Here is a 27,292-nt window from a genome sequence, read left to right as displayed (position 1 = left end):
AAATGTTTATATTGGCCTACAGTACAGTCACATTACCCACTGTAGTACATTTTCTGGTTACTTAACAACAATCTTGAATGTTAAGGAGATATGTATTTGTATATCAATGTCAATATTGTAGTAATTACAAGCAGAACAAATAATATAAAGTCTGTATCAGGCAGACAGTAATGTTGCTGTGTATATATCCCAAAAATACAAAGTAATTAGTTATAAGTTTGAGTCATGTTGTACTCACAGTCTTCTGGGCTCTGGTGTCACACAGCAGTTATCAGTGGTCAGTGGTCCACAGTGTGTCATTCAGCGTGTTTTCATAAGCGTGGGTCTTTGTTTTGTGTGTGAGACAGGCTGATCTTTGCCCCCTCTGGCTCCTGGCTGCAGGGTTACATTCACACAGCATCATGGGGTTTACCTTCGACAAGATCTAGTAGCAGTGTTGTTTTCGTCGACTAAAACTAAGAGGAAAAATGTTCGTCGACTACCTTTTTTCACTGACGAAAACTAAATGGAAACTAAATTAAAACTAACCTATGATGACTAAAACTAAGAGACAATTTCATCAACAAATAAAAACTAGACTAAAATGTTAGGAAGGGACTAGTGGACAAGAGATCGAGTATAAGTCATTTTACACTTGGTTGTATGCTGCAAATAGCGGATCTACAAGCTCACAACGCATCGCAGCGCGACGCGTTGTGTGCTTGTAGATCTGCTATTTGCAGCAAGTGTAAAATCAGTCATTATGACGGCATCAAGGCCCGCCAAAATACATTTTAGTCGACTAAATCCCCCATAGATTTAGTCGACTATAAAATCTTATGATATTTAGTCGACTAAAACTTGACTTAACACTAAGACTTTCCTGATGACTACAATGTGACTAAAACTAAAGGGAAACTATTCAAAAGACTATGACTAAAACTAAAATAAAAAATTGCTGCCAAAAACAACACTGTCTAGTAGTAGTATCACACCAGTCACACATGACGTATTTCTTTACCCAATATGCATGTTGTAGTTCACAAGGGTGCGTTCAATGTTGTATTTGGCCCCATTCAAATTTGGCTAATTTCATTTCAAACAATGGAAATTGTGGATCTACTGTACAACTTCACGATTATAGATTCTCAAATTTTGACTAAGTAATGGTGTGTGTGTGTGTGTGTGTGTGTGTGTGCGCGCACGCGCGCGCGCGTGTGTGTGTGTGTGCGTGCGTGAGCGTGTGCTCGTTCGTGCGTGCATGTGACGTGTGTGTGTGAGAGAGAGAGTGTGTTTTAATAGTCTTTCTGCCAGTGTTAAATTATTCTAACAGCAAATTAAAAAACACCATGTCTCACCATGAACACCTGTAGTTACTGTAGAACAGCATAATTAAAACCCACGAAATGCGAAGGTCACAATTTGCATAAGCTTTACTTACTTTGCAGTCAAGTGAATACTTTCCATTAGCACCCATCCCTGCACAAGGTTTGTTTTGCTTCCCCGTAGCAAGTTTTGAGCAAGTTAATTCCCACATGGTACAAAATTATGTAGATGGTTTTCATAGATTCATATTTGATAAATCCATTTTAGGTGGATACCTTTTGGTGTTATGTTGGCATTATGTTATGCTTTAGCTATTGAAAAATAGCAGATCTACAAGCTCATAGCTACGAGCTTGTAGGTCTGCTATTATTGAAAAATCGAAGAACGACTGACATAGAAACATAGCTTTTTCAGAAAACTGTCATGATTCAGAAGACATTTTTAGAATCTGATCTCAGGTCAGAATGGGTTAACTGACTGACTGACTGACTGACTGACCAGTGACTATGGAACAGTTGGTTGATTGGAGGCAGAAGTCACATTGGGTCACATTGGGCTGAAAGCTACCATGAACACTAACAGCCAGGCACTGAGGCAAACGTCCACTCCTCCTGAGTGAATACCTTTCCTCCACTTATGGATCTGTTTTGGTATAGGATGTCATTCACTCACTGACCCCGATTCTGACCATCACGTCTATGTTTCACTGCAACCACTCGTATTAGCACACACTGGTCATTCAGGCACCTCATGCCAGGTCTGACCAAGTCCTGCTTTAAGTGTTTGCACAGCAGAATCATGGAAATCTGTCGCAACCTCAAACCGAATACCCTTATACCTATAGGGCGATATAAATAACCTCACTAACCTTCCATTGCCCGTCTAAAAGTGTTTTAACTTTTGTAATCTTGGCGTAATTGTAAAGCAGGGTCACAGTCTTATCTGGTCACAACACCTTGACGCCGACAAAACAACATAATAAAGCACTTCAACCTTATAGACTTCGACTTATTACAGCATGATGAAAAACTGGTACGTAGACATGGATAATGTAGTGTAATAAATCCATAGTTCCAATCCAGTAGACGCTAAAATGACCCCAGAAGTGTTTTAAAAGTGAAATACTACTTTTAAGGTAAGGAAATGTAAGATTCCACCATGGACATGATAGACAGGATCATCTTTATTGAAAGAGTTTCATGAGTTAGTTTCCCCACAGCTACAGAGGCATGTACTGCATGCACTATATCACACGTTACAAAAAAAGAAAACCCAACATACAGTACATACAAACAAACAAACAAATAAACAAACAAAATAAAGGAATTTTGCCAGCGGACCATTTCTTTTTTCTTTTTTTTCTTTTCTTTTTCTACTGCTAGTCATTCTAGCATTCTGGTAAACAATCTACTTGTGCATAATTTGGCTACAGTATCACACGGTTTTCTGGCCAGTATATTTTAAGACTGGTTACAAGTCAAGTCAGACAGATAGATCAATAACACGCATGTTCCTTTTCTTCACACAGGATCGTCATACATCCATAGTGCATGTCAGCAGAAAACTCTAATATTGTATTATTTTTTACGCCCTGGGCAGTCTGTGTTTAAGAACAGGTCAATGATAAATGCCGGTCACATGATCTAACACCGGGTTTCTATAGGTTATGTCAACACAGTCACTTTCATTGATATGTAGTAGCTCTTGAGTTCATTGACCTCTTTTACTACAGTGGTGCTCAAACGTATAGGCCTATTCTTTTCGAGGAATGCTAACTCTGACACTGTACAAATGGAATTAAATGGTCCGTTTAGTTCCATTCGTACATTGTCAGAGTTACAAACCTGTAAGGTTGTTAGGGGTTCCTAACCATCAATTATTTTGCTGGCGACCCCTTGGAACCCCTTCGGGGACCCTTGGGGTACCACTTTGAGAACCACTGTTTTACTGTAAGGAACAAAGTATATCATCAATTACAGTATTAGACACTCAGACAAAAATAAATTTAAGATCGCTGTTTAAAAATAAAATACAAATAATAATTGGTAAAAGTGCTTAATGCATTGCTGATCGGCCCCAATGCAAATAAAGGGAGAGGGTGTTAAAGGGATCATGAACTTGACAGAGACTGACTGAAAACAGCCTCAAATGCTCCTATTCCCCTTCCACGCACGCACGCACGCACGCACATGCACATGCACACGCACGGCACACAGACTTCTTCTCCAGATCCTTGAATCCCCCCTGTACGATCTTTAAAGCATACATTTTCATTGCGATACCGATGAATAAGTGTGGGCTGCGAATGCTGTTGAGATTGCCAGATTTGCCCATATACAGTAAAGGCTGGTAATATCTGTACTACTGGCTGTGGGTTTTTTGGAGGACAGAAGTCAAATACCTCTTTTGCTGATGAGGTGGTAACTCTGAGAGAGAAAACTGTGATGTCATACATAGTGTCTGATTTGGCAATCCATTCTTATCACTGTTGGGGATGTGTTTTATACCGTCTTCTGGTCACTCTGGTTTACTTTTGGGAAATGTTAACTGTCTGATGTGTTTGATATTTATGTTTGATAATAGCACAATTTAATAATCAAATATATTGTTGTTAACTACATTAACCTTAACCTAAGGTCACCATGGACTTTCCACCTTGGATGAAAGCCTGGCCTGTGTTCCGTGTGTGATCCGGTCTAGGCGTGGTCTATAGATCGGATGATAATTTTTTTAAATTCCGGTAAGGTGATTCAGGTTTTTTTTTTGCATGGATTTCGGGTTGTTTTAGTGTCACCAAGTAAGTACTTGAAGAAACGTATCGGATTCAAACCAGCTAACAAATTAGTGAGTAGAACTTGACGTAAGTTAACATCCGCTTCCGACCGGATCAGAAACCCAAAGATGTATGTATGCGCAATATTTCATAATACAAAAATACCAGAACTACAAGATCACAAGCTTGTGAAAATGTCGCCACCCCCCCCCCCCCTCTCTGTTTTTGCCCCCACAAATCAAACCCAACATCATCAACAGAACATACAGTATACTGTAGTGTAGGCTATTCAAGTACATGATCCATTTTATTTGCACCCCCTACAAACTGCATACTGGGCTTTGGTTTGAATTTGAGGCGTTTAGGGGAGAAACGTACAGCAGCAATGGTTGTCTCCCCGACTAAATGATTTTGGAATGACAGCTGTGCAGAGCGCACGCTCACGTATGTTCCATTAAACGTACTCGCAAACAATGTACACCATTAAAATACTGTACTGTTACTGTAGACCTATACTTTCAACTGTGAAAAACTTTCGGCAGTATAACAAAATAATGTCAACAAAAATACTTTGACCAATTCAAAATAAACGCAAAACTTACATTCAAATCAAATATCCCATACTATAATAACAATTACATTTTCCAAAACAGCAAAGAATAAATAGCATTCATGATCTCTCAAATTAAATCTGACAGTATAAAAATAGTTCGTACACCATTTCGACACAGTTTTGTTCGTTTTTTTGTTTTGTTATTATATCACTCAATTTGTACACTTCCATGCGCTTGGATGACATGATGGAAATGGAATGGATCTGCAGACAACCCTTCACAGACAGACAACTGAAACGGCAACATTGTACAGCTCAACATTCTCTTGACTTTGCGAAAACACTCAAATAGCAAATCTCATTTCTTTATTTGCCCCCCATCCCCCTCGGGGGGCTCGGCTTGTTCTGCGTCGACCTTATACTGCTCCCCACTGGCAGTACTGTAAATGGTTTCAGTGCCTTGCTATTGAATTATTGTAAAATATCGGCACACGTTTAACCCTTTGAGGAAGTTACAGCATGAGTGATGTGCTGGAGTGTAAACGGCTGACGTGCTTTGGAGGTATTGTACATTGTCACCACTGCTCATCTCACATTATTAGCATTATTATTATTTTTTTGATGTCAATAACGCCAATTTTTTTCTCACAACAATCTCCTGATTCTTAACAGAAAAGGAGATATGGACGGTATATGGGATTTCAAATGTAAAATTAAAGACAGGTTTGGTTTAGATAAGAATGGTTTGAAAGACGTGAAGAGTGTACAGTATGTCTTGGAATCTTAAATATTGAATGGAATGGCCAGCAAAATACCTAATCTTGAAGGGCTACGTGTATTTATATACATTGTTCTAGAATTCAGTGTGATTGGAGTAAAAAAGGTCTGATCAAGAAAGTGTCTAACATTAAGGCTTGGCTTGACTGTCAATTGCAAGATGGCCACCGGTGAACTGCGCTGTAGACTCTGCCTTGCGCCATCTGGCTTATCTTATCTTATACATAAATATCTGGTGCCAGTCACAGTCATGCCATGGAGTATAACATAAATTAACCACTTTCAACCCGGTGTCCCGGAAATAGCCGATCTACAAAGTCACAACACAACGCATGGAAGCTTGTAGATCTTCTACTTTTGCCACGCTATAAAATAGGGCTTGGTGAAAGTATTACAGACTACTGCTGCTTATTCCTGTCCCTTCTGTTGATATTATATATTTTTTTATCAATGGGGACATTGGGGTAATGCTGCTATCGCCTTTAGGTTGGATTATTGGGCTGATTGGGTTTTGCTAGATGGACAGTCAAATTGGGCGGACTGCATCATAATTGGAACACAGACAATAAGCCTATTAGTTCTGCTAAAACAATATACGTCTCTTTAAAATAATATGGTTACTTTAGCAGCTCTGTTACTATACTGTTCATGTGCTGAACAGAGCTATCTTTAATACAACAAAGGGACAAAAACAAAGGTACAAAAACATAAACAATTTCACTTAAGTGAACAGAAGTTTATGCTATTGTCTTTTTTTAAATATGGTTTTATGTGAAGAGCAAAATTTGGGGAAAAAAGTATGTCTGTGAAATTTAATATCATTGCAGATGACCCATTACCAATCATCAACTTCATGTCCCAAACTCCCAATACTTCATACTGTCATATCATCTATCTCCTCATTCAGTAAGACAAACAGCACACCCTAGTGCTTACTTGTAGAACTGCGACTCCTCTCCCACCACACCCCCAGACCACTTGCAGACAGTTGAGCGTCCAATTATTCCAACAAAAAGGGAGGGGCAGGTGGGACAAAGCTGCCAGGGCTAGGGGCCCGCTGTGGTTTCTATGGACACCCACATACACCATACATCACCCACAAAGTACTGAACAAAGGGCGGGGGGGGGGGGGGGGGTTGAGGAGGAGCAGGCAGGAGAGGGCAGGATACAAAGAAGAAGATACAGGAACTAAAGGTGTAGAGAGAGTCCTACTAGAGCTCAGGGCCGGAGAGGAGAGAGAGGGAGAAGGATCGTGATCAGCTGCATGCGGATTTAAAGAAGATGTCAGGAAGGAAAACAGCCACCTGGAATAAGGACAGAGAGCGAGAGAAAGAGAGAGAGAGAAATGGTGAGAAAAGGTTCCGGTATAAAGACACAGTGGGAGAGACAGCAGACGGGCAGTGAGAGGCAGACAGAAATAGAAATATTAACAAGCGTTAGTTAGAACGAGACAACAGGATGCATCAGAAGTCGAGACAACAGACAATGAGTCGCTGTACTATACTTGTCGAAAGCATATAATACGTCTGGAAACGTCCTCACCTCTGGCGTGTTCACAGTGAGGCCTAATTTATACTATGTCGCACAGCAGTGTCGAAAACAGCGGTCTACAATAGCGTCGCGGCACCGAGGCGTGTCAAGAGCTTGTAAATTGGCTACGGTATTTCCGTCGTGCGACAAAAAAAACAAACGGGTGCATTTCAGGACTTGAGATTTCAAATGTGAGCTTCACCTTGCACTTACGACTTTGCGGGAAACCTTCCCCTCATGTCTCCTTAAACCGACTAAATAATTCAGTCAGTACAAGTAGCAATTATGCAGTACGGACTCTCTCTCTCTTTCTGGTCCACATAATGAATGTGGGAACACACTGGAGCAGAGTTGTGTACACATTCTAGAATCGTCATCAATAATACACCATAATTGCTTAACTCTAACACCTGGGTTCTGAACGTAGGCTGACCTCAATAACCTCGACCAGACCAGAAAATCCTGACTGGTTGATAGAAAATAAAAAGTGAACTGCAAGTCATGGCAGGTTTTGTTTTTCTTTAATTCTCCACGTCGCTGAATATATACCCAGAGCTCCATGCATATTTTATAAATGTAGCTCAACATACTGTACTATCTGTCAGTGTCCGATACCAAGGCTTCTCTCCAGTCATTGTGAATTATCATAATGTATGAACATTGGGGTGAACATTCAGTGAAAATAGCTGCACAAGCTTATAGCACAACAATTTCAACAAAGACATTTGGTGTAGAAGGAAACAGGAGCAGTACAGACCATGTACAGAGCCTTGGCAAACCCCAGTCAATTATAATTGACTGGGTAATTAGAGGTTAAAGTGTTGTCCTTGCTTACTGTAAATCGCTTTGGATTAAGCGCATCTGCTAAATTGTACGTTGTAAATTGTTAATACAAACTGTGTGCGTGCGTGCCTGTGTGTGTGCGTGCGTGCCTGTGTGTGTGTCACTGACTGTCCCTCAGGTCGAACAAACACGGTCACAATGTAAGCTATAATAAATAGGGTACATCTGGGTTAATCATCTCTCTCCACCCATGCATTATAGTGAGGGTTTCTTTATATTAGATTCTAAACAAACCCTCACAATACTGCATGGGTGGAGAAAGAAGGAAATACACAGTTCAGGACCATGGACAGTGGCCATGATTAGTCACACCAAAACACTGCATCCCCATCACAGATACAACAATTATTTTTTGCTGGAGTAAAATAAATAAGAAATAATAAACTCTTTTGCCTTTTTACTAAGTCTGCTAACGCTAGAGGGTACAGTGGACTCCCTGCACCTGTATGCCCTGAAGGTCTTTATTTTCCAATAACTACTGCCTCACTGCATTATCGCGCTCAAGCAGAGTCATAAGCCATATGACTGGGTGTAGGTTCTTCCTTGGTGTGAGTGTTTTCAATCTAAGGGCACCTAATCTGCATTAGGCCATGCATTGGACACCCAATTGATAGTGTTTGTATCTCTGGGACGCAGCCAACGCTGTAAAGTCTATTTGACTGTGAATGTAAACGTTAACCAAATGGACCCTTGCAAGTCCATTTGGTTCCATCTGTACACTGTCAGGCTGGACGTGTTCTTTCAGGAAAAACGGCAGAAAAATCGATTCTAACTAAGCTCATGGTGTTCAAACGAGGGCACCGCACCTCGTTGGCAGTAAATGAATGAACAGTATTAATTCTCAGACAGACTCCTGCTGTTTCTGCCATCCTTCCATTTATCCCAAGCCTCTGTACAAGCATTCAATTTTAGTCTTAAAACATTTAAGCTGCTTAAATATTTAACCATTTTTGTCAGAGTAAATACCACATGTTTTTTTAAACGGTGGATGTTCTTGTTTAAACATTAGACCCTTCACTCCGTGAAGCGTTCTCTGAACCCCCGTGGTTGTATTTCTGTGAGGTCAGAAACTCAGACACCACCTGGATAACACCGTGTGGACTCACAATGTTGGATTATGAATGCATTCGATTAAATTTCCTTTTATAGTGGATGTATGAATACTCCCAAGAGTTACAGACCTTTAAGCATTTGTTCGAAGCCCTTCTGGCCGATTTTGAGAACCAGCGTAGCCTACTAATGTGTTCTGACATCTCTCTCTGCCTTTCTCTCTCTCTCTCTGCCTCTCTCTCTCTCTCTCTTTGCCTCTCCATCTCTCTGCCTCTCTCTCTCTCTGCCTCTCTCTCTCTCTCTCTCTCTCTCTCTCTCTGCCTCTCTCTCTCTCTCTGCCTCTCTCTCTCTCTGCCTCTCTCTCTCTCTCTGCCTCTCTCTCTCTCCGACACTCTCTGCCGCTCTCTCTCTCACACACATGTCCTATCTGTCTCTCCTTCGCTCAATCAAACGCAGCAGAAATAAAAAAACGACTTTGCCAACCAAACAGCTGAGCATTTCATTTCTGTGCGGCCATGGTTCCTACCTGATGACGGTCATTAGCTGAACGAGGCCTCTGGCTGCGGGCAGTAGAACTTCACGGAGTCCTGATTGTTGTACACATCACTTCTGGACACAGAGGTCACACTGAGACACACACTACGCAATACATCACAAGCACAGGCCACAGCAGCAGCAGCAGCAGCACCATCACACCACCATCACCATCACCATCACCATCACCATCACCATCACCATCACCATTGCCAGCAGCAGTCAACAGGGCCAGCCGCAGTAGCAGGGACAGCACCAAGGGGGCAGTCACGGTTCAGTCAGACATAGCGGTGTGGGGAGGGAAAGCAGTGGAAGCAGCTGTGGTTAGTTACAGCATGGCATCGTTCGGGCACATCTACAGTGGACGCGATAACACCATGCTACAGTTAACATCTGGATCACATGGCTCCCGTCGGACACGGTCTGGTACAGTTACTAGTTACAGTTACTATCTGGATCATAATGGCTCCCGTCGGACACGGTCAGTGTCCAGTATTAAGTTCATTGTTCACATCGTTGCAGAAAGCACGGACCTCCAGTCTTTTTTTCTTTTCTCCTCTTTGACAGCTGACATTGTCAAGATGTTTTATGAATAAACGAATGAATAAATAAAATAAATACATAATAAATCCCCTTTTATTGTTGTGGTGGGGGGGGATATTCGTCAATATACATTTGCACATTATGCATGTGACCGATCCAAACTACTGCATCAGGAGCAGGGGGGCTCAGGGCGCAGTTATGCAACCAAACTATCAGGAGCAGGGGGGCCCAGGGTGCAGTTATGCATCCAAACTATTAGGAGCAGGGGCCCACGGCGCAGTTATACATCCCAACTATTAGAAGCAGTGGCCCAGGGCGCAGTTATACATCCCAACTATTAGAAGCAGTGGCCCAGGGCGCAGTTATGTGGGGAGCTGTTATCGGTTAAGTGTCTTGCTGAAGGACACGTCGACACAGACTGGGCGACAGTGAGTTGCAAAGTTGCGACCTTCTGATTAGCTACGGACTCCTTGGTTGGTAAGAGGTCTAAAAGGAATATTAAAACTCCAGGAAAAACAGGACATTGCCAGACTGCAAGACATCAACAATATGAAGACCTTGATAAACAGTGGGAGACGTTGTGCATATTAATGAGTGACAGTGTTATATCTTACCTGTTGTCATTGATATCTGTGGTGTTTCCTGCAGAGACAAGACGTGCATACGTAAGCAGACAGGCAGGTGCACCATGCGGGTGTGTGCGTGCCCGTATTTGTGTGTGCGGACTGTGCGTGCCCGTATTTGTGTGTGCGGACTGTGCGTGCCCGTGTGTGTGTGTGTGTGTGTGTGTGTGTGTGTGTGCGGGTGTGCGCGACGGTTCGTGCCTGTGTGTGTGTGTGTGTGTGTGCGTGTGTGCAAACCAGGGAACAAGAACAAGTGGATTTAACTGGAATAGCCCAAAGCATCTAAAATAAATGGCTTTGAAATGGCTGAGTAGTGGCTGGTAGGGATTAGTAGCATGTAGTTGCAATGTGCAGACATGAATTCAAAGAGCATGTGAATGTTGGCAATAACCATAATATAATAATATGGTAGTGATAATGACAACAATCCTGATGAATCCACTATCTAAACAGTACACAGGTTGTACTGTCAAAAAACAGACTTTGACAGACTGCCTGTCAAAAAAATCTCTATGGTTAGTTGTGAGTCGCAGTACATTTTGCTTGACATTTAGCAACGATTTATAGACAATTCCAGCCAGCCATCTTGAAGAAAGTTCTCGTGCCGAACTGTCAGCGGTCAATAGATGTCATCTAAATGAGAGGGGAGTGCATTCAGTAGTTTTCTTCCATTAGCTGGAGTGTCTGACTGCTCGCTCTTCCTACTGTATTGAATTGAACAGCTATCAGGGGAGGTCATGCTCCGGTGGATTACTGGATACTTCAAAGTACGCTTTCAAGGCACAGCTATTGGTGGTCAAAAGTATTTGATCATGGACATGAAACCCACTGTAGACAGACAGACAGACAGACAGACAGACAGACAGACAGACAGACAGACAGACAGACAGACAGACAGACAGACAGACAGACAGACAGACAGACAGACAAATTGAGCTTCATAAAAAAAAAGAGATACAGTAGAGGATTAAATTAATTGATGCTCTTATCCAAAACACCATAGTATAAGTGCATACATTGTCAGCGTACAGTAAGTGGCTCCCACGGATATCAAATCCTTAAATCCTGCACCGTTAGTGCCATCCTCTCCTCCCTTGAGCCGCAAAGCACTCGAGAAATATTAATTCTGTTTATTCCGTATCCCATTCAGTACAATGGAATAGTTTAATTTGTGTTAAATTGGAAGTCCCTGCAGAGTATAGCGGTGGTACAGTTGTGTGCCGGGTCGTATAAGACAGAAGAGGTTAGGCATCTAAACTTGTTTGCCCTGCTCTGTGCCATGCTGAGTAATGATGCTACACCCCTCATCTATCTCCCATGAAGCCTGTCGGGCGCACACACACACACACACACACACACACACACACACACACACACACACACACACACACACACACACACACACACACACACACACACACACACACACACACACACACACACACACACACACACACACACACACACATACAGAATAGACACCGTGAAATAGCATTTAAGTGTGAAGTTTGAAGTTGCATATTATTCAATGTTTGAAGTGTTTCAGTGGAACGAAAATGTATAACATGAATACATTGACGAGATAAAGCATTCGAAAGGAATTACACTTCAAAGGTTGGACTTGTACGAAAGAAGAATAGCTAAATAGCAAGAGTTGTGTGTACAGTAATTGTTAAAGATAAAATTAGTTTAGCATCCAATCAGATTGGGTGAATGTTTCCAGGTGAAAGTATGAAAGACTAGGTGCAAAATAGGTGCAACAAAATGGGTTTTCTTTTTTTAATACTTTGTGTTTTACTACATTACTACAGTATACTACAGTGTAGACCACTAAAAGCGGAACATTTAGTTTAAAGTTTGACGAAGGTTTCTAGCTCAAGTGGAAGTATTTAGAGGCACAAAATGCTGCATGGTGGAATAATAAATAGAAAGTGAACTTAAGATAACACAAGTCAGCCCACTAATGAACGCTCCGGATTTCTGCTGTGTGTGCAGTGTGCACACAAGAGGGAAATAAACAAATAAACAAATCACCCGCCTCCACACACACACACACACGCACGTGCAGTTGCGGGCATACACATGTGCGCAGTTGCGCGCACACAAACGCGCACCAACACCAGCAGCCGCCGCTCATTACGAACTAACAGCATCCTTCAGTTCATGTCTTGTCCACAATAATCATAGCTGGCTCCACCCATGGATCCTGTCTCTTGAGGCCACTGACCCTCAGTGAAATGCTCGGTCGTACGTGAATCTATTTTTTAGATTACAGTGTTCCCCGTCACACTGGCGTACAAATGAGTAGAATCGGTCGGAGAGAGTGACGCTAAGAGCACAATCATTGATGTAGCGGTGGGGGGGGGGGGGGGGGGGGGGGGAGTACTGTAGATTGGCACAACATCCATTCAGGGCATGGTGTCTTAAGTGGACACGATGGCGCCGTGTTTCACAGGGAACGCTCTGGCGCTTGCAGGAAGAATGTGGGAGTGGGGACTGGCAGGGCAAGAAGACATCGGAGGAAGCAATAAGGAGCAAATCTACTGTATCATCACGGGCCATGGCCGTCAGCGGTAATAATGAAATGAAATTGCCCCCCTGTTGACGGTGATAAGGAAATGCGGTCGTCAGCAGACATCTAGTGAGAACAGAGCTTACCGTTTTCAGCGTCTGAGTCCAGTGTATCTGCAGGGTCTGCTGGCTTTGCTGATTCAGATGGAAGTCTATATTGAAGGATATAATATGGAGTTTTATATCAAGATAAATTACAATTGGATTTACATAATAACTTCAATGTACTTGAATATAGTAGCACTATAATAGCACTCACAGTACTGCAAATAAATTAATTAATTAATAAATAATATACATCTGTAAGCACACACATATTAACCACTTTGCGGTTAAATTACAGTTTGGGTTCAAATGGGTCTACTTCATAATGCAGTGAAGTGCAATGAAGTGAAGAGTGATCTAGTAGCCACACTTTCATTTAGCTAGACATACAGTATACACTGACTGTTTTGCCAACTTTCTCAAAACAAACCAACGGCTTTGATCCAAAACTATACATTCCTTCCTGATGCTATGTGGCACCCATAAACACACATACAGTAAATAATTGTTTACCGATGCTTTATATTTTGTGCCTGCCGTTTTATTTACTGATTTTTATCTTGTTGTAGCTTCTATTATGTTGTTGCTGTTGTTTTTTTTTACCCATTAGTTTTTATTATGTTGCTGATGTCTTTTACCCTGTTCTGTAAAGCACCTTGTGACCATGTTAGAAATGTGTTAATTCATTTAATTATCATTATTATAAACTGCTACAGACAAGAAGACGGATCTGCTCACGTGTTGTTCTGAGCATCGCTGTCGCGGGTGTCGTCGTTCTGTGAGGTGACGTGCTTGACGGGGCTGTTCTGGCCAGAGACGGACTGTGGGGAGCTGGGTTCACTTTCTGGAGCCGACTCCGTGCTCTCTGGCTCTCTGTCGGGCTCTGGGGCCGCGGCGGCAGATGGCCGGACGTTGCGGTTGCCACTGCCGCTGCCATTGAACGGAGCGTTGCTGAAGGCAAAGGAGTGATCGCTGTAGCCGCGAATGAAGAAGGGGTTGGTGGGAGAGCAGGGTGGGTAGTGGCCGGGACGCACAGGCTTGGCTGTAAGCAGATAGAACAGAATTAGTTTAGTGAGTTGAGTGAGTGAGTGAGTGAGTGAGTGAGTGAGTGAGTGAGTGAGTGAGTGAGTGAGTGAGTGAGTTGAGTGAGTTGAGTGAGTTGAGTGAGTTGAGTGAGTTGAGTGAGTTGAGTGAGTGAGTTGAGTGAGTGAGTGAGTGAGTGAGTGAGTGAGTGAGTGACTGACTGACTGACTGACTGACTGACTGACTGACTGACTGACTGACTGACTGACTGGCTGACTGGCTGACTGACTGACTGAAAGTGAGAATAATCAAATCTCCATTCAATCCTTTTCTCTTCCATCCACACATCCACTATTTTCTTAGTATAAAAGCTTGCGTCAAACATTATAAATGGAAATGCTCTATATGACGTCACATAATACAGCCTTTATGCCAGTCATCGGGAAAACATCAATATCATTGCACGATTCATAGTTATTATATTAGATTGCATCATTTGATTGTGGAACTCACTTATGAGAATTGCTGAAAGCTTTTAACCTGCAACGATACGATAATGTGACATTGTCATTCTCATAGCAACAGATGAGATCAGATGGGTCACTGCTCCATCAAATATTAGGGAGATTAGACAAGGACATTAGAAGAGTTTCATTACCTCTATGAGTACACAGAAACCATTTAATGCATTAATCCTTTTCATTTCATCGCTAATGACTCTCGTTTAATGATTTTTAAATGAGTGTGTGTTGTGTGTTGCATGCCGTATGCTATGCGCGTATGAACCGTGTAGCCCACTTGAACCCTAGCGTAACAGCTCTGGGCATGTCATAATAGCCAGATCAACGTACATAGGGTTTAAGTGGTTAAAAACGTTAAGATCAGTATACAGTATATGATACTGAGTGGTGATAAGTGGTTTTCAAATGTGGGCCACAGCCCCCAGGGAGGCCGCAACAGGCCACCAGGGGGGGCAATTTGAAAGGAGAGGAAAATGAAATAAATAAAGAATTGAAAAACGGTCAAATAAAATGTATAAATTACATATAAATTCTATATAACCATATAAAATAATAATTTCATTATTAGGATTAAGGTTAGGGTATAACCCTTTATGTGAAGCGGTCCTTACTATACTCAGTATACTGTGTTCAGAGTGTTTATCCGTGCTGTTTGCATACACGATCAAGCAGAGATGTGATGTTCTTGCTTCCAGGTATCTGAAGCCTAACAGTACTTCTCACTCCGTGTGCATTTTTTGTGCACGCATCCTTGATGTGTGCGCGCGTGTGTGCATGCGTTAGGGCCGATTCATACTCCTATTTTACCGCTGTTTCGGCGCTGTAGTGCCGAAATGATTTCGGCTCGTCAGAAATTTTCAGTAGCATCGAAGAGCCGACCCCCCTCCCCCCGAACCTCACATTGTAGGCTATGAATGGGCCCTTACCGATCAGCGCGGCGTGGGGCCTGCGCAGGGGGTGGCGGGCCCTCATCACGTCCTTGATGCGTTCGACCTCCTGCTGGTAGCGCCGGCGGTCCTTCATGGCGCCCTCCTTGGCCTCCTTCAGTGCGCCCTCCAGGGCCTTGACTCGCTCAGCCGTAGACCGCAGGCGCTTCTCCAGCTTCGGAAGCTCACAGCGAAGGTCTGCATTGTCACGTACCAGCTGTCACCGACACGCAAACACATAGACAAATTAGACACACGTTATGTTGAGTGACTGGAGCCATGTCCTATCCTGTGACAGATTCAAACATTAAAGCAATAATATTACACTTTGGTAGAGGTTTGGATTGTGTGGTTATCTTGATATATATCTTGATTATACAATCCGTGTATATCCGAACGCGGATATACACGGATGTAGTATGGATCTTATTCCATTTTATTTATCATTTGTATTTAAAACAAAAACAAAAATACACACCCGTGTGGAAGTGAGGAGCTTGTTTCACTGTGCAATGTAAGTCAATAGGGATTTTGAATTTAAGATATCTTAAATAGTCTTATAATATTTGGAGTCACGTGATAGCAATGCAACTACAGGACACAACCCAAACCTATACCAATGTGTACATTTCCTTTAATCCTGGTATTATATCATATTTTCAGTAATAAGGTTAATCTGTGTAAAAACAGCAACAACAACAACAACTTCAGAATGCTGTTCACTGACTACAACAGTGCGTTCACCACCATCATTACCTAATTATGTCTTTCCTTTGGATGTTGCAAGGAAAACCTCTTTGATCTTAGCTATCCCTTTTACTAATTTATACATACCTTGCATGACCACACCACGAAGTGAATTATTTACAGTAGTGAATTTATGGTTAAAGGACCACTTCACCACTTTTCAACCTATCGTAATAGGTCACTAATAATCATGATAAAATGGCACAATTGTTCTTCTCTGTCTGTGTCTCATGGGAGCACTGTGGGCAGTTCAGCAACCCGTCCACCAGTGACATCATCGATGGGGAATCCAAGCTATAGAATAGAAACTGCACGCTTTCTAGTCCTGGAAAGTTGCAATGTGAAAATGGAAGCCATCGTTCTCACGATAATACAAATACAATTTTTTGTTTAAAAAAAAATAATCTGCCTAACGATGATGTCACTGGTGGACGGATTTCTGAACTGCCCGCAGCCCTCCTATGAGACACAGACTGAGTAGAAAAGAATTGTGCCATTTTATCATGATTATTAGTGATTATATGAAGATAGGTTGAAAAGTGGTGAAGTGGTCCTTTGAGTGAAGAGTAGGAGGAGAATGGAGAAGACACATTTTAGGGACAGGGAAAACCCACTATACTGAGTGATGGACAAAATAATGGCACGAGGGTAACGCCCATGTCCACAACTCTCTCCATTTCCAAAGTCTCATCAGTATTTATTGCCTGTCACGATACCATTCCACTGCATACTAATGAGACCCGTTTTCTGCCTGTTTCGTAAGCCAAAAGCAGAGGATTTGTCCAGATTATTCTGCCTGATTGTTCTTGTTATGACCTCTGCACATGTTCCCTGGAAGGAATTACCTCTGCTCCAGTCTCGTCCCCCTTGCACCGTAGCCTGTTCAGACTAATTGCCATGCTCAAGGAACCTGGATCCCCTCGATAAAGCCTTTGCCCTTTCAACTCTACGCCTCTCACACTTTTCTGCTGGAACCCTGACGTCCCCCCCCACTCCTCCCCTTTAACCACACACACACACACACACACACACACACACACACACACACACACACACACACACACACACACACACACACAAGACACAACACACCTGTACACTTCACTTCATCTCCAACCATGCCACGCAGCCACAGGGGACAGACAGAGGGCGAGAGAGTCTTTTATTAAGTAATTAAACATCAGCTGTGCTACAGTACGTATCAATACAACACATGTCGATGTGCGTCATGTGCAGCGGTGCGCTGCAGAGGTCAGGCCGCCGTGCTTTTGAACTACCAATGCCCAGGAGAGAGAGAGAGAGAGAGAGAGAGAGAGAGAGAGAGGGAGGACAGATGATGCAAGATGGATGGAGTCACTGTGGCTGCTTCTGGCTCATGTGGAATGATCGCTATTTAACGCACCCGTTATCCCTGCCAGGACAGGATTTAGGTGGCGAGATGGAGGTGGTGTCCGTGCGTGCGTGCGCACGCGTGCGTGTGATAACAGGGTGCTTTAAATGTGCTGCCTGCCTGCCTGACTGCCTGCCTGCCTGTCTGTCTGTCTGTCTGCCTGTCTGTCTGTCTACGCCGATGACCTTAAATTTGAGTCCTGGTCTTAAGATTCCTAGTCTTAAAGACATTTTGTAAGATAGCAGTTATTCAGTATGGTGTGGATCAGTCTGAACTCGCACACAATATCGGGTGGGAACTAGCAGCCATGGGACTCTGTTAACACCCACATATTTGTCAGGGCTGATGTCACGCCTACCTAGTTGTGATGTCATCCCCTAAGGCATCTTGCCAGAACCGTTCTCTGTCGGATTATAAACTTCAATCAAGTCTGTATGAGAATCTAAACCTAAGCCTTAAAACTTTAGCTTATCTCAACCTGTTCATCTTTAAAGATTTAGCCAAGACCTTACCCTGCAAAAGAGTTCCATCTGGTCAGCACTTTCTGCTCTTGTGATCAAGAACATTCTCAACCCTTACAGTATAATCCGACAGAGAACGGTTCTGGCAAGATGCCTTATATAACTTTAACTATTCTTGTATACTTTGGCTATTAGGAAAAAAAAGTAATTACTGTGTCAAGAGTAAAGAATTGTGGAAATAGACGATCAGTTGAAATATTATTATTTTGGAGATCTATTTCTGCTATTTAAAAAAGTATACAAATGATTAATATATCTGTAATGTCTTTGTACTGTATATTAAAAGTTGCCATATTTTCCTGCAATGTTTTGATTACGAAGCCTAAAAGGCAAACAGAAATTTAAATTGCATTCATATTATGTTCCAATGTCCAACGCCAAAAACACAATTAAATTGTTAATCACCTATGACAACAGTTCCCTATGGAGACACAGAGAGTCTCTGTGTATAGGGAACTGTTGTCGGTCATCAAATTGTTGGCTTAGGAATGCACAAAAATGGAACAATCTCATGAATTCATGGCTTCATGGGGCAAGTAATTGATACAAAATAAGAATGGTATTTATTTTTTAATTATTTTTTAAGGGGGGTGAAGTACTCGTTTAAAAGAACCCTTTTAAGTGATTAAAATAAGTTCCAGACTTTCAACTTCAGCACAACACTTATTAATGGACCAGCTCTCCAAGGGTAATACGGACAATGCCACTAGTGTCTACTACTGTATACTTGAACTGAATTTGTGATATACTCAGCTTAATATTTGCACAACCCGTCCCACCCTTAAAGTATATATGAATAGAGATGGCATCAGATTTTGTGCATTCACTTCACACACTGAAAGTCTACTCACTGGCCATGCAAATAACTCAAGTTCCTACAGGGGAAGCATCTGCCTTGGGCTTTATAGCCAGTAGGCATAAAGCTACCCAACAGTGGCAGAAAGGCTGACGATGGTATTTCCAAGAAACACTACAGGCATATAGGTCATGTTGAATGTTTGCTTGTCAGTCTTTTATTGCAGGGAAAAAAACAATTAGGTCAAGTCCCCCATAGGAAGAAGAGAGCCAAATAAGGAACCACTTTCATACCGTGACACAATTCAGTGTGTGTGCGTGTGCGTGCGTGCGTGGGTGTGTGTGTGTGTGTGTGTGTGTGTGTGTGTGTGTGTGTGTGCGCGTGCGTATTTGTGTGTGTGACCTTTAGTGCAGATAGAATTATGCTCCATCGTACAGTGTCACGTGGTGAAAATAGTAGATATACTGTACAAGCTCACAACCCCTTGCAAGCTTGTATGTGCTATTTTTGACATGTGACACCATCTTTATCGTCATTTATATCGAAAGGAAGACTCATTCCCTCATAGGCGGCGGGTATGTAAGGCTAGGCAAGGCTTAGCCTTCCCAAATATTATGCTGGGTATTTTTAAAATATATATAATATATGTGCGCAGCATTATATAGAAGGCTATTGTGTGTGTGTGTGTGTGTGTGTGTGTGTGTGTGTGTGTGTTGTCGCTGCCCCCTGGTGATCGCTGTTCGGGTAGACCATCTGGGGGAAATAAATAAATCTGCCGAGTTCTCCCCCCACGGAATTCTAGCCTACCCAAAGGTAAAATCCACCCACCGCCTATGTTCCCTCCCCAAACAGACCCTGTTTGGTGAACTGGCCCATATGGTTCTAGGCTGCTAGGGGGACCCAAGAGACGGCTGAAAGACCCGTTCAAACAGCTCCTCAAAAGGACCAGGATCCCTGTGGACAGCTGGGAGGCCCATCTGGCAGTGGACCACTCAGCCTGGCGTGGCACAATTGCCAGTGGTGGTCAGAGACCGATCGAGCACAACAAGCAGCATAGAAGAAGGGCCAGCAAAGACATCAGCGTCTTATGCTACCTCCTCCAACACTTCCTCCAACACTTCCGTGCCCAGACTGCCCTCTTCCACACACACACACACACACACACACACACACACCGCTTGGACTCCACAGTCACCAGCAGGCACACAGACGGAGAGTCCAGCTAGCTCAGCTAGTCCAGAAGGAGAAGAAGTGAATGGCTGAGGAGAACGGATCCTCGTTTTACGAGGCTGCCATGATGATGATGATGATGTATAAATAATCAATCACCCAGAAAATAGCTTTTGATAATCGTTTTAAATCAATTGATAAATTAACATTACTGTCAATGTGGAACAGCCTTGGCAAACACAATGGTATCGTCCTGCTGGGACTCCCAACAGTGTGGTGAGGGAGCTGGCTGAAACCACAGCAAGTGCTGCTGCCTATCTTGCCATTAGCTACACAGCTGGTCTGTTAAGACTCATTTGTGGAAAAAGAACATTGAATGTCAAATAGTCTAGTCGCCGATTATAATACGACCCCGTATTTTTTGGGATATTTCCATTGGAAAAAAACATTCAGTCTTATATTCAGCACAATAGGGTACTTCCACCACTGCAAAGGACTCATCTAGAACTGTGCACTGTTGTCTATGAGAGAGCCTCGATCATCATTCCACTGAGAGCCGGCTGATTTATGAACACGCCCTTTCTCCCCACTGTATCAGCAGGTGGTGTAAAGATGGCCTCATCCAGCACACCACTTTAGGATTGGTTTTCTGCCTGACAGACCACCGCACTGCAGCTCCCTCCACTCACCATTCTGCCTGCCCGCGTCTGAATATGTACAGTATGTGTGGCAGTCTGCAGAGAGCTTTGAACACGGCCAACTTAAACTATATAGTAACCCAGCTGTTGTGTGGGAGGATGCGACGAAAATGGTGGAGTGTCTCTCGGGAAGAGCAGGGGTTGAGTTGGGGTGCGTTTTTGCATTCATTTAATGACAGAGCATGAGGAAGAGCCTTTGAAGACAAGAGCAATTTCATTTTAAGGCCTCTAAAATGGAAGTGTATGTTTTATGTTAAATAAACACTCTGGATGTTTCTCTGCGTGATGCACGTGGGAGCATTATGCCCTGCAGCTTTTATTACCCGTGATAGCAATAATACCATATTGTATAAATAAAATAAAGCATATTTAATAATATCAATAATAAAGCCCTATAGTCGAAACGTTACCATCGCGTATTCATTCTTCGTTGCAACTCTGGTCTATTTCTAACCGGCTGGCTGGCCTCATGCACTGATTTAGGTTAAGATTGCTTTTAGTGTGTTAGTGCAGACTCTTTGGATGGTCTGCCTGCAGTGCATGCGAATGTAAAACTGAACTCTCGTTTTCCTCCTGGCAGCGGTACAGTAGCGGTAGTGGTGGGCTGGCAGCTGTCAGAGCGGAGGGCTGCCGGGGGAGCAAATTGGCTCAACATTGATTGTTTTCTAGAAACACTATGTAACCGCTGCATTAGACTTCCGATGCAAACTGACACCAGACCTGAATCGCCAGAAACATTTTTTTCATGTGTGGGTAGCGATTCATGGCTGGAACCAAGCTAGTGTCTAGGTTGCGACATGACCTTTGACACAATCTTAAAGGTCTCAACAGGAGACTAAATACAACATCAGAGTATGTCTTTAGTACTGAGATGGATTCCTGCAGCTTTGTTTTCAAGCAAGGCCTGGAACATTTATCAGTGGCTCTGAAAGAGGGATGATTGATGGTAGAAAAACACTATTGCTCAGAGGAAAGCAGTGACATATGGCGCACACTGTGCTCTAAATTAAATTTGACTCGCTGTCATTGCCCTTTTATGTTTTGCTCAGACATATCTGCCTTACTTACTGCTGTACAGTACAGTCTAGTCTACAGTCCCATTCACACTTTGGATTCTATACTGTGTTGTGAGACGCACGCACGCAGCCCACCCACCCACACATTGATCGCAGATTTGATATGAACCCATTTAGACCTGAGGCTGAGGCCAATTCTAAAAACGCCTTCTCAATCCTGACTTAAGTTTTCTTTTTATATTAATAATAATGTTGCTATAGCAAGGACTAAAATGACACAGAGAAGTGTCCCTGCTTGAAAAGTGTTTAAATGAGTTTTAAGACTAAAGATATTGAACAGTAGGCCTGGGCACCTATGCCGGTAATCCAGCCTAATAATGGCATGGGTAACAAATGGGTCCATGTCCATGGCATGGACGGCAAAGCATCGTTACATACAGTACAGCTGACATGTCGGACACAGGGCAGCAGACATAAATCATGGATAAAGGAAACAACGCCTCCTCCAAATTGAGCGGCTTCCTATAATGGCTGAAACTGAGCAATACCTCGCTAACTGCTTGGCTCTCCTTTTGGAAAGGCCGGCCATTTGTAAGCCCCTCACAACCAATTTATGCACATGCCCTAGGCTGCCAAAGATAAAAACAAAAAGTTTACATCTGTAGCCTAGCTGTGAGATGTTCTGCATTAGCTGCTGATACTTTGGTTAGAAAGGCTTCTTCCAGGCTATAGTCAAACACACACACACACACACACACACACACACACCCTCATTCAGAGCCACTGCGTAAAAGGTTTTTCATTTGGTGTGAACTAAAGGGACACCAAACGCATATTTCAGTGGTAGCCTACCTGTTTGTGAACCTTTGTAAGTTGGTCCAGGTTGTTCTCGAGAAAGGAAATCTTCTGTTTCTGGATGGTATACCCTCCGGTATCATCAGCCTCCATTTCTGAACTCTGTGGATCAAAGAAGACAGGTAGGAGGACCGTGTCTGCCGCTTCAGCTGTGTGAATGAATGTCTGATCTGTCTGAAAGCAGCTGAAGAATACTTACTCTTTTGACTCGAGAGGTGAGGTCTTGAACAAAAAGCTTGCGAAGGTTGTGGAGGGTCTGGAGCTCACGAGCCTACGGGAAAGGAAGAAATAGACCGGAACAGAAAGGGCCAGAGTGTGATGATGTGTATTGGATCGCTGGCATGTTAGTGAAGGAGTCCTAATTGAATTGTCGCAGTAAAAATAATGACTTACGACAGTCTCCTCCAGCCCTTTGAGATCCTGTTTCGACTGCTCATGCCGCTCATTGAGAAATCTATGACAAGCACACAGACAGACAGACAAAGTGATACAGAATTGAGAAATCAGAGAGATTAGAAAAAAACCCCAGATCAAACATTCTGACCATTTGGCCAGGAGTCAGGACGGTTATACCTCAACCGTCTGGGCATCATTCTAGACTGTCAAGCCAGCCGGATGGCGTGGCACACGGGTTCACTCCCCATCTCTCTCCCCCTTTCCTGTCTGTCTACTGTTCACTATCATCAATAAAGGCCTAAAAAAACATTCTATTTGAAAAAAGGTAATGCCAGTCCCTGGTATTTCCTCTGTAGAGCAGCCGGGCTGACCAATAAGTGGTCATTAGTCGTCTGCGACAGTGATGCAACACACGGCAAAGGTCAATGCACAAACTCACACACTGACTGAATGCTAAACATATAGTAGGCTATACCAACAGTCCCTAATGACCACAGAGACAGCCAGAGAGAGACAGAGAGTGACAGCAGAGAAATGATGGAGCCTCCAAGCCAGCGGTTCTCAATCTTTATTGTACCCCCCAAATTAATTTGTATTCGGCAACAGACCCACATCAGAAATATTTGACGCCAGGGACCCACATACGCACAAATATTAAAAATCTTTCACACTATTTCAAGATTTAAAAAAGAAATAGCTACAGTATGCCGATCTACAAGCTCACGGCGCGTCACGCCGGTTAAACCCAAGGACCCCTGGGCGTAACCTACTTTGAGAAGCACCGCTTTAACAAACTGAGGTTACTGAAGTAACCCAGAGATACTGAAAGCGAGACAGACAAAAACATGAACAAAAACACAGGAAGAGAGTTGAGGACTGACCACTTGAACCCAGCGTCCATATTCTGAGGGGAAATAGCTCAGCTATTGCGTTGCGCGTCGCAACGCATTGTGAACGCAATTTGGTGGAGAGTTGTAGACGGAAAAAGAGGTCAAAGTACAGTTCTAACTCAAGTCCAGCCCTCTAGACTACAGGGACGTAAAGTGGTTAAACAGGTCAAACTTCAAAGGCCGATGTTCTGGTTGAAAGAAAAGGTCCAGCCCTCTTCTTGACGGAGCATTTGTATGCTATAGGACGGTGATTTGGTATAAAGCATTATACTATCGTCTCACCTCAGCTCCTCCAGCTGTAAGCTCTTGTGGAGCTCCTGGCTTCGGAGGCTCTCAAAGTCATCGTGAAGTTGTTCCAGCTCCAAGTGCTGTCTCTGGTTACGGCTGTAAAAGATGGACATCATCAATCCACCCCTTTAGACACTTAACCATGGGTCATATCACTTGCAGCTCGACAGGTAACAATGAGTCAATCGATCCGTTTAATGTTGTTGCCACAAGGCACCTGGATCTCCACATGGAGATCAATACAGTTTTATTACCCGATACCTCATCTTTTCTTAAATAGGTGAAACATTGATATACAGTAGAATAATAATCTATAATGTTGGAAAGCTACAGTAATGTTGGCAAACTATTGTATTGTGAAGGTCTATACGTCCCACCAAATTATGTTGCCAAGTCTGCTAATGTGGCCAATTAATTTGCTCTATCCATGCAGTATTTACATCGGTTTAAAAGTTGTATTTCATTGAACGTGAATATATGAAAGCATCTATAATTCATCTACTCAGCTGCTGTATTTGGCATGGGAGGAGAGAGTATTATTGGAATTGTCAAAAGCAAAACAAAGAGATATTATATTTTAGCCTTTTGGGCAGTCTCACAATCATCCTTAAGAAATGAATGTTTCCTTAAACAATGAATCGTTTGGCGGGGTCTCAATGGGTACATTACAGCAACAGAGAGCACTTTGGCTGCTTGTGTTAAAGTTGCTGCTGAATCAATAACTACTTAATAATAACTACTTATTTAACAATCACTGCTGTTTCATTTCGCTACTCATTGCACTACTCACTACAAGACAAATAAGTGCAGTACAGTAGTTCCATTCCACCTTTCCTCTTAAACGAACACAATGTCAAGTAGGACATTTGTATCAATGCCTCCAAGAATGAGTAAATACCTGACACAACAACAAAGTCTTTGAAAACAAAGACCAACAAAACAGACCAGCCATTAACCTCAGCTTGCACTCCTCTGTGACTTAAGGATTTTTATTACTCTAATGTGCTCCATGGTCGCTGGTAGACAATATTGACGCTAAGCTTTTCCAACCAATAACTCAATACTGCAATAACTGTAAAGATGGAACCAAATGGACCCATAACTCAGAGAGTGTGTGCGTTCTGAGTTGAACGAATGTTTTTGTTGGGGAAAAAATGTGTGTGTGTGTGTGTGTGTGTGTGTGTGTGTGTGTGTGTGTGTGTGTGTGTGTGCCTTTGAATAAATGCCACGATTTTCTTTTTATAGGTGAGGATGGAGCTCCATAAACTGCCAGGTGTTTATTGACTTCAGACATAAGGAATGCAATAATGCATCCAATAAACAACACAATGACCAACACTAACTCACACACGCACATGACTGAGTGTCTGTGTGTGTGTGTGTGTGTGTGTGTGTGTGTGTGTGTGTGTGTGTGTGTGTGTGTGTGTGTGTGTGCGTGCGTGCGTGCGTGCGTGCGTGCGTGCGTGCGTGCGTGCGTGCGTGCGTGCGTGCGTGTATGTATGGTATGTATGTAATTGGTTAAAATGGGTAGGGTTTGCTCTGGTGCACTGGCCTAAAAGTGGGTCCTTAAAAACTGCTAAAACTTCTGAAATGTATGCATGTAGATATGTATTTGGTTAAAATGGGTGGGGTTTAAAAAAAGGCAAAAGCTTGCTCTGGTGCACTATGTATGTATGTATGTATGTATGTGTGTAGTATTTAAAAGGGGGGCTTTTTTGTAAAAAGCCCAGCCCACCATACCTTAATGTATTTAAAAATACTCCAAGATAGGGTTACCAGTGAAGGGCAAAATGCCTATTCACTGGGGACTATGCAAGGCAGAGGCGTCCACCCCCCTGAGTCCAAGTTAGGCTAGACACAAGATCGTATGTATGTATGTATTTGGTTAAAATGGGTGTATGTATGTATGTATGTATGTATGTAATCTTATTTTCTATTCTATACTCCTTAATAACCAGGTTCAATTACATCAAACATCCTTTTATCGTGTTTCTTTTGCACTTACGTAATGCTCTTACAGTAATTCGTATTTTAAATTGTATTCAAATCGTTTTATAATGTGCCTCTTTTGTCTTAGTCCTTAATGTCTTAGTCCTTAATAGCTTGTATATAAAAGCACTTTGAACAGCCTTCTTGTTTAAATATGCCATAGAAATATGTTTGCCTCGCCTTGCCCGTTGACTTTAAGCGTCATTAACGCAACTGAAACATAATAGGTCAAGTAAAGGGGAAGATTGCCTCCATTAGACGAAGTGATGGAACACTATCAATATTTAACAACCTCCTCCATAACTCATGTGTGCTGTATGGCAGCATGACATTCTGCATGCGCTGGAACAGCACATACTATATCATCCTGAGTTCATCTGTCAGTGTAGGGGTGCATGCCTGTGTGTGTGTGTGTGTGTGTGTGTGTGTGTGTGTGCCTGTCAGCGTGTGTTTCCTTGTCTGTTGAAGGATACTGACGGCTCCTCGGGGGAAAAGCCTGTTCTCCACGGACAGACGTACATTGGTTCTGATGAATGCTCTGAGTGACTGACGGTACGCATAGTTCATCAGGTGTCCAGATGCCAAATCAGCCAAAAATATCTGTGCCTCTATTGTTGCCGAGCGATGAGGCTATTGGAATATCCATTCTAACTGGGAATTGGCTTGATTATTAAATTGGAAATATGAATATTTTCTTTTGTCTGGGTGGGGCGTGGGGTGTTCAGTAGCATAGTCTTTTCTTTTTATATTTGTATTTTATACCTTTTACATGCAAATAATAGACCTCAAATTATACCTGCTTAATCTGTCCTTTTTTTTTTCCTACTTTTGAAAGAAATGGGATCTGAGATCCTTTATGTTATTGTGAAGAGTTCTGCCACTGAAAACTGCAATAAAAGGATTTTGAAAAGGAACATCT

The 27,292-nt window shown here is 42.7% G+C and overlaps 2 protein-coding genes across 2 annotated transcripts in view; one reads left to right on the top strand and one right to left on the bottom strand.

Moving 5' to 3' along the window:
- Window positions 1-27,292, top strand: part of igsf8 (immunoglobulin superfamily, member 8) — a 154,347-nt gene that overhangs the window by 50,386 nt on the left and 76,669 nt on the right. The window lies entirely within an intron of this gene.
- kif5ab (kinesin family member 5A, b) overlaps window positions 9,320-27,292 on the bottom strand; it is a gene marked incomplete at its 5' end in the record, with an annotated part of 102,108 nt that continues 84,135 nt past the window's right edge. The window contains 9 exons of the mRNA XM_080780066.1: window positions 9,320-9,440; window positions 10,523-10,550; window positions 13,190-13,254; window positions 13,886-14,189; window positions 15,618-15,834; window positions 22,808-22,912; window positions 23,010-23,081; window positions 23,204-23,264; window positions 24,379-24,480. Of these exons, the coding sequence (XP_080636192.1) occupies window positions 9,371-9,440; window positions 10,523-10,550; window positions 13,190-13,254; window positions 13,886-14,189; window positions 15,618-15,834; window positions 22,808-22,912; window positions 23,010-23,081; window positions 23,204-23,264; window positions 24,379-24,480 (1,024 nt within the window). The 3' untranslated portion in view covers window positions 9,320-9,370. The remainder of the gene's footprint in view (window positions 9,441-10,522; window positions 10,551-13,189; window positions 13,255-13,885; window positions 14,190-15,617; window positions 15,835-22,807; window positions 22,913-23,009; window positions 23,082-23,203; window positions 23,265-24,378; window positions 24,481-27,292) is intronic.

Source organism: Protomyctophum bolini (genome assembly GCF_963924005.1).
Source record: "Protomyctophum bolini genome assembly, chromosome: 2".
NCBI classification, from domain to species: Eukaryota; Metazoa; Chordata; class Actinopteri; order Myctophiformes; family Myctophidae; genus Protomyctophum; species Protomyctophum bolini.
Note: the sequence above shows the minus strand (reverse complement) of the source record. Positions and strands in the feature narration are given on the sequence as shown.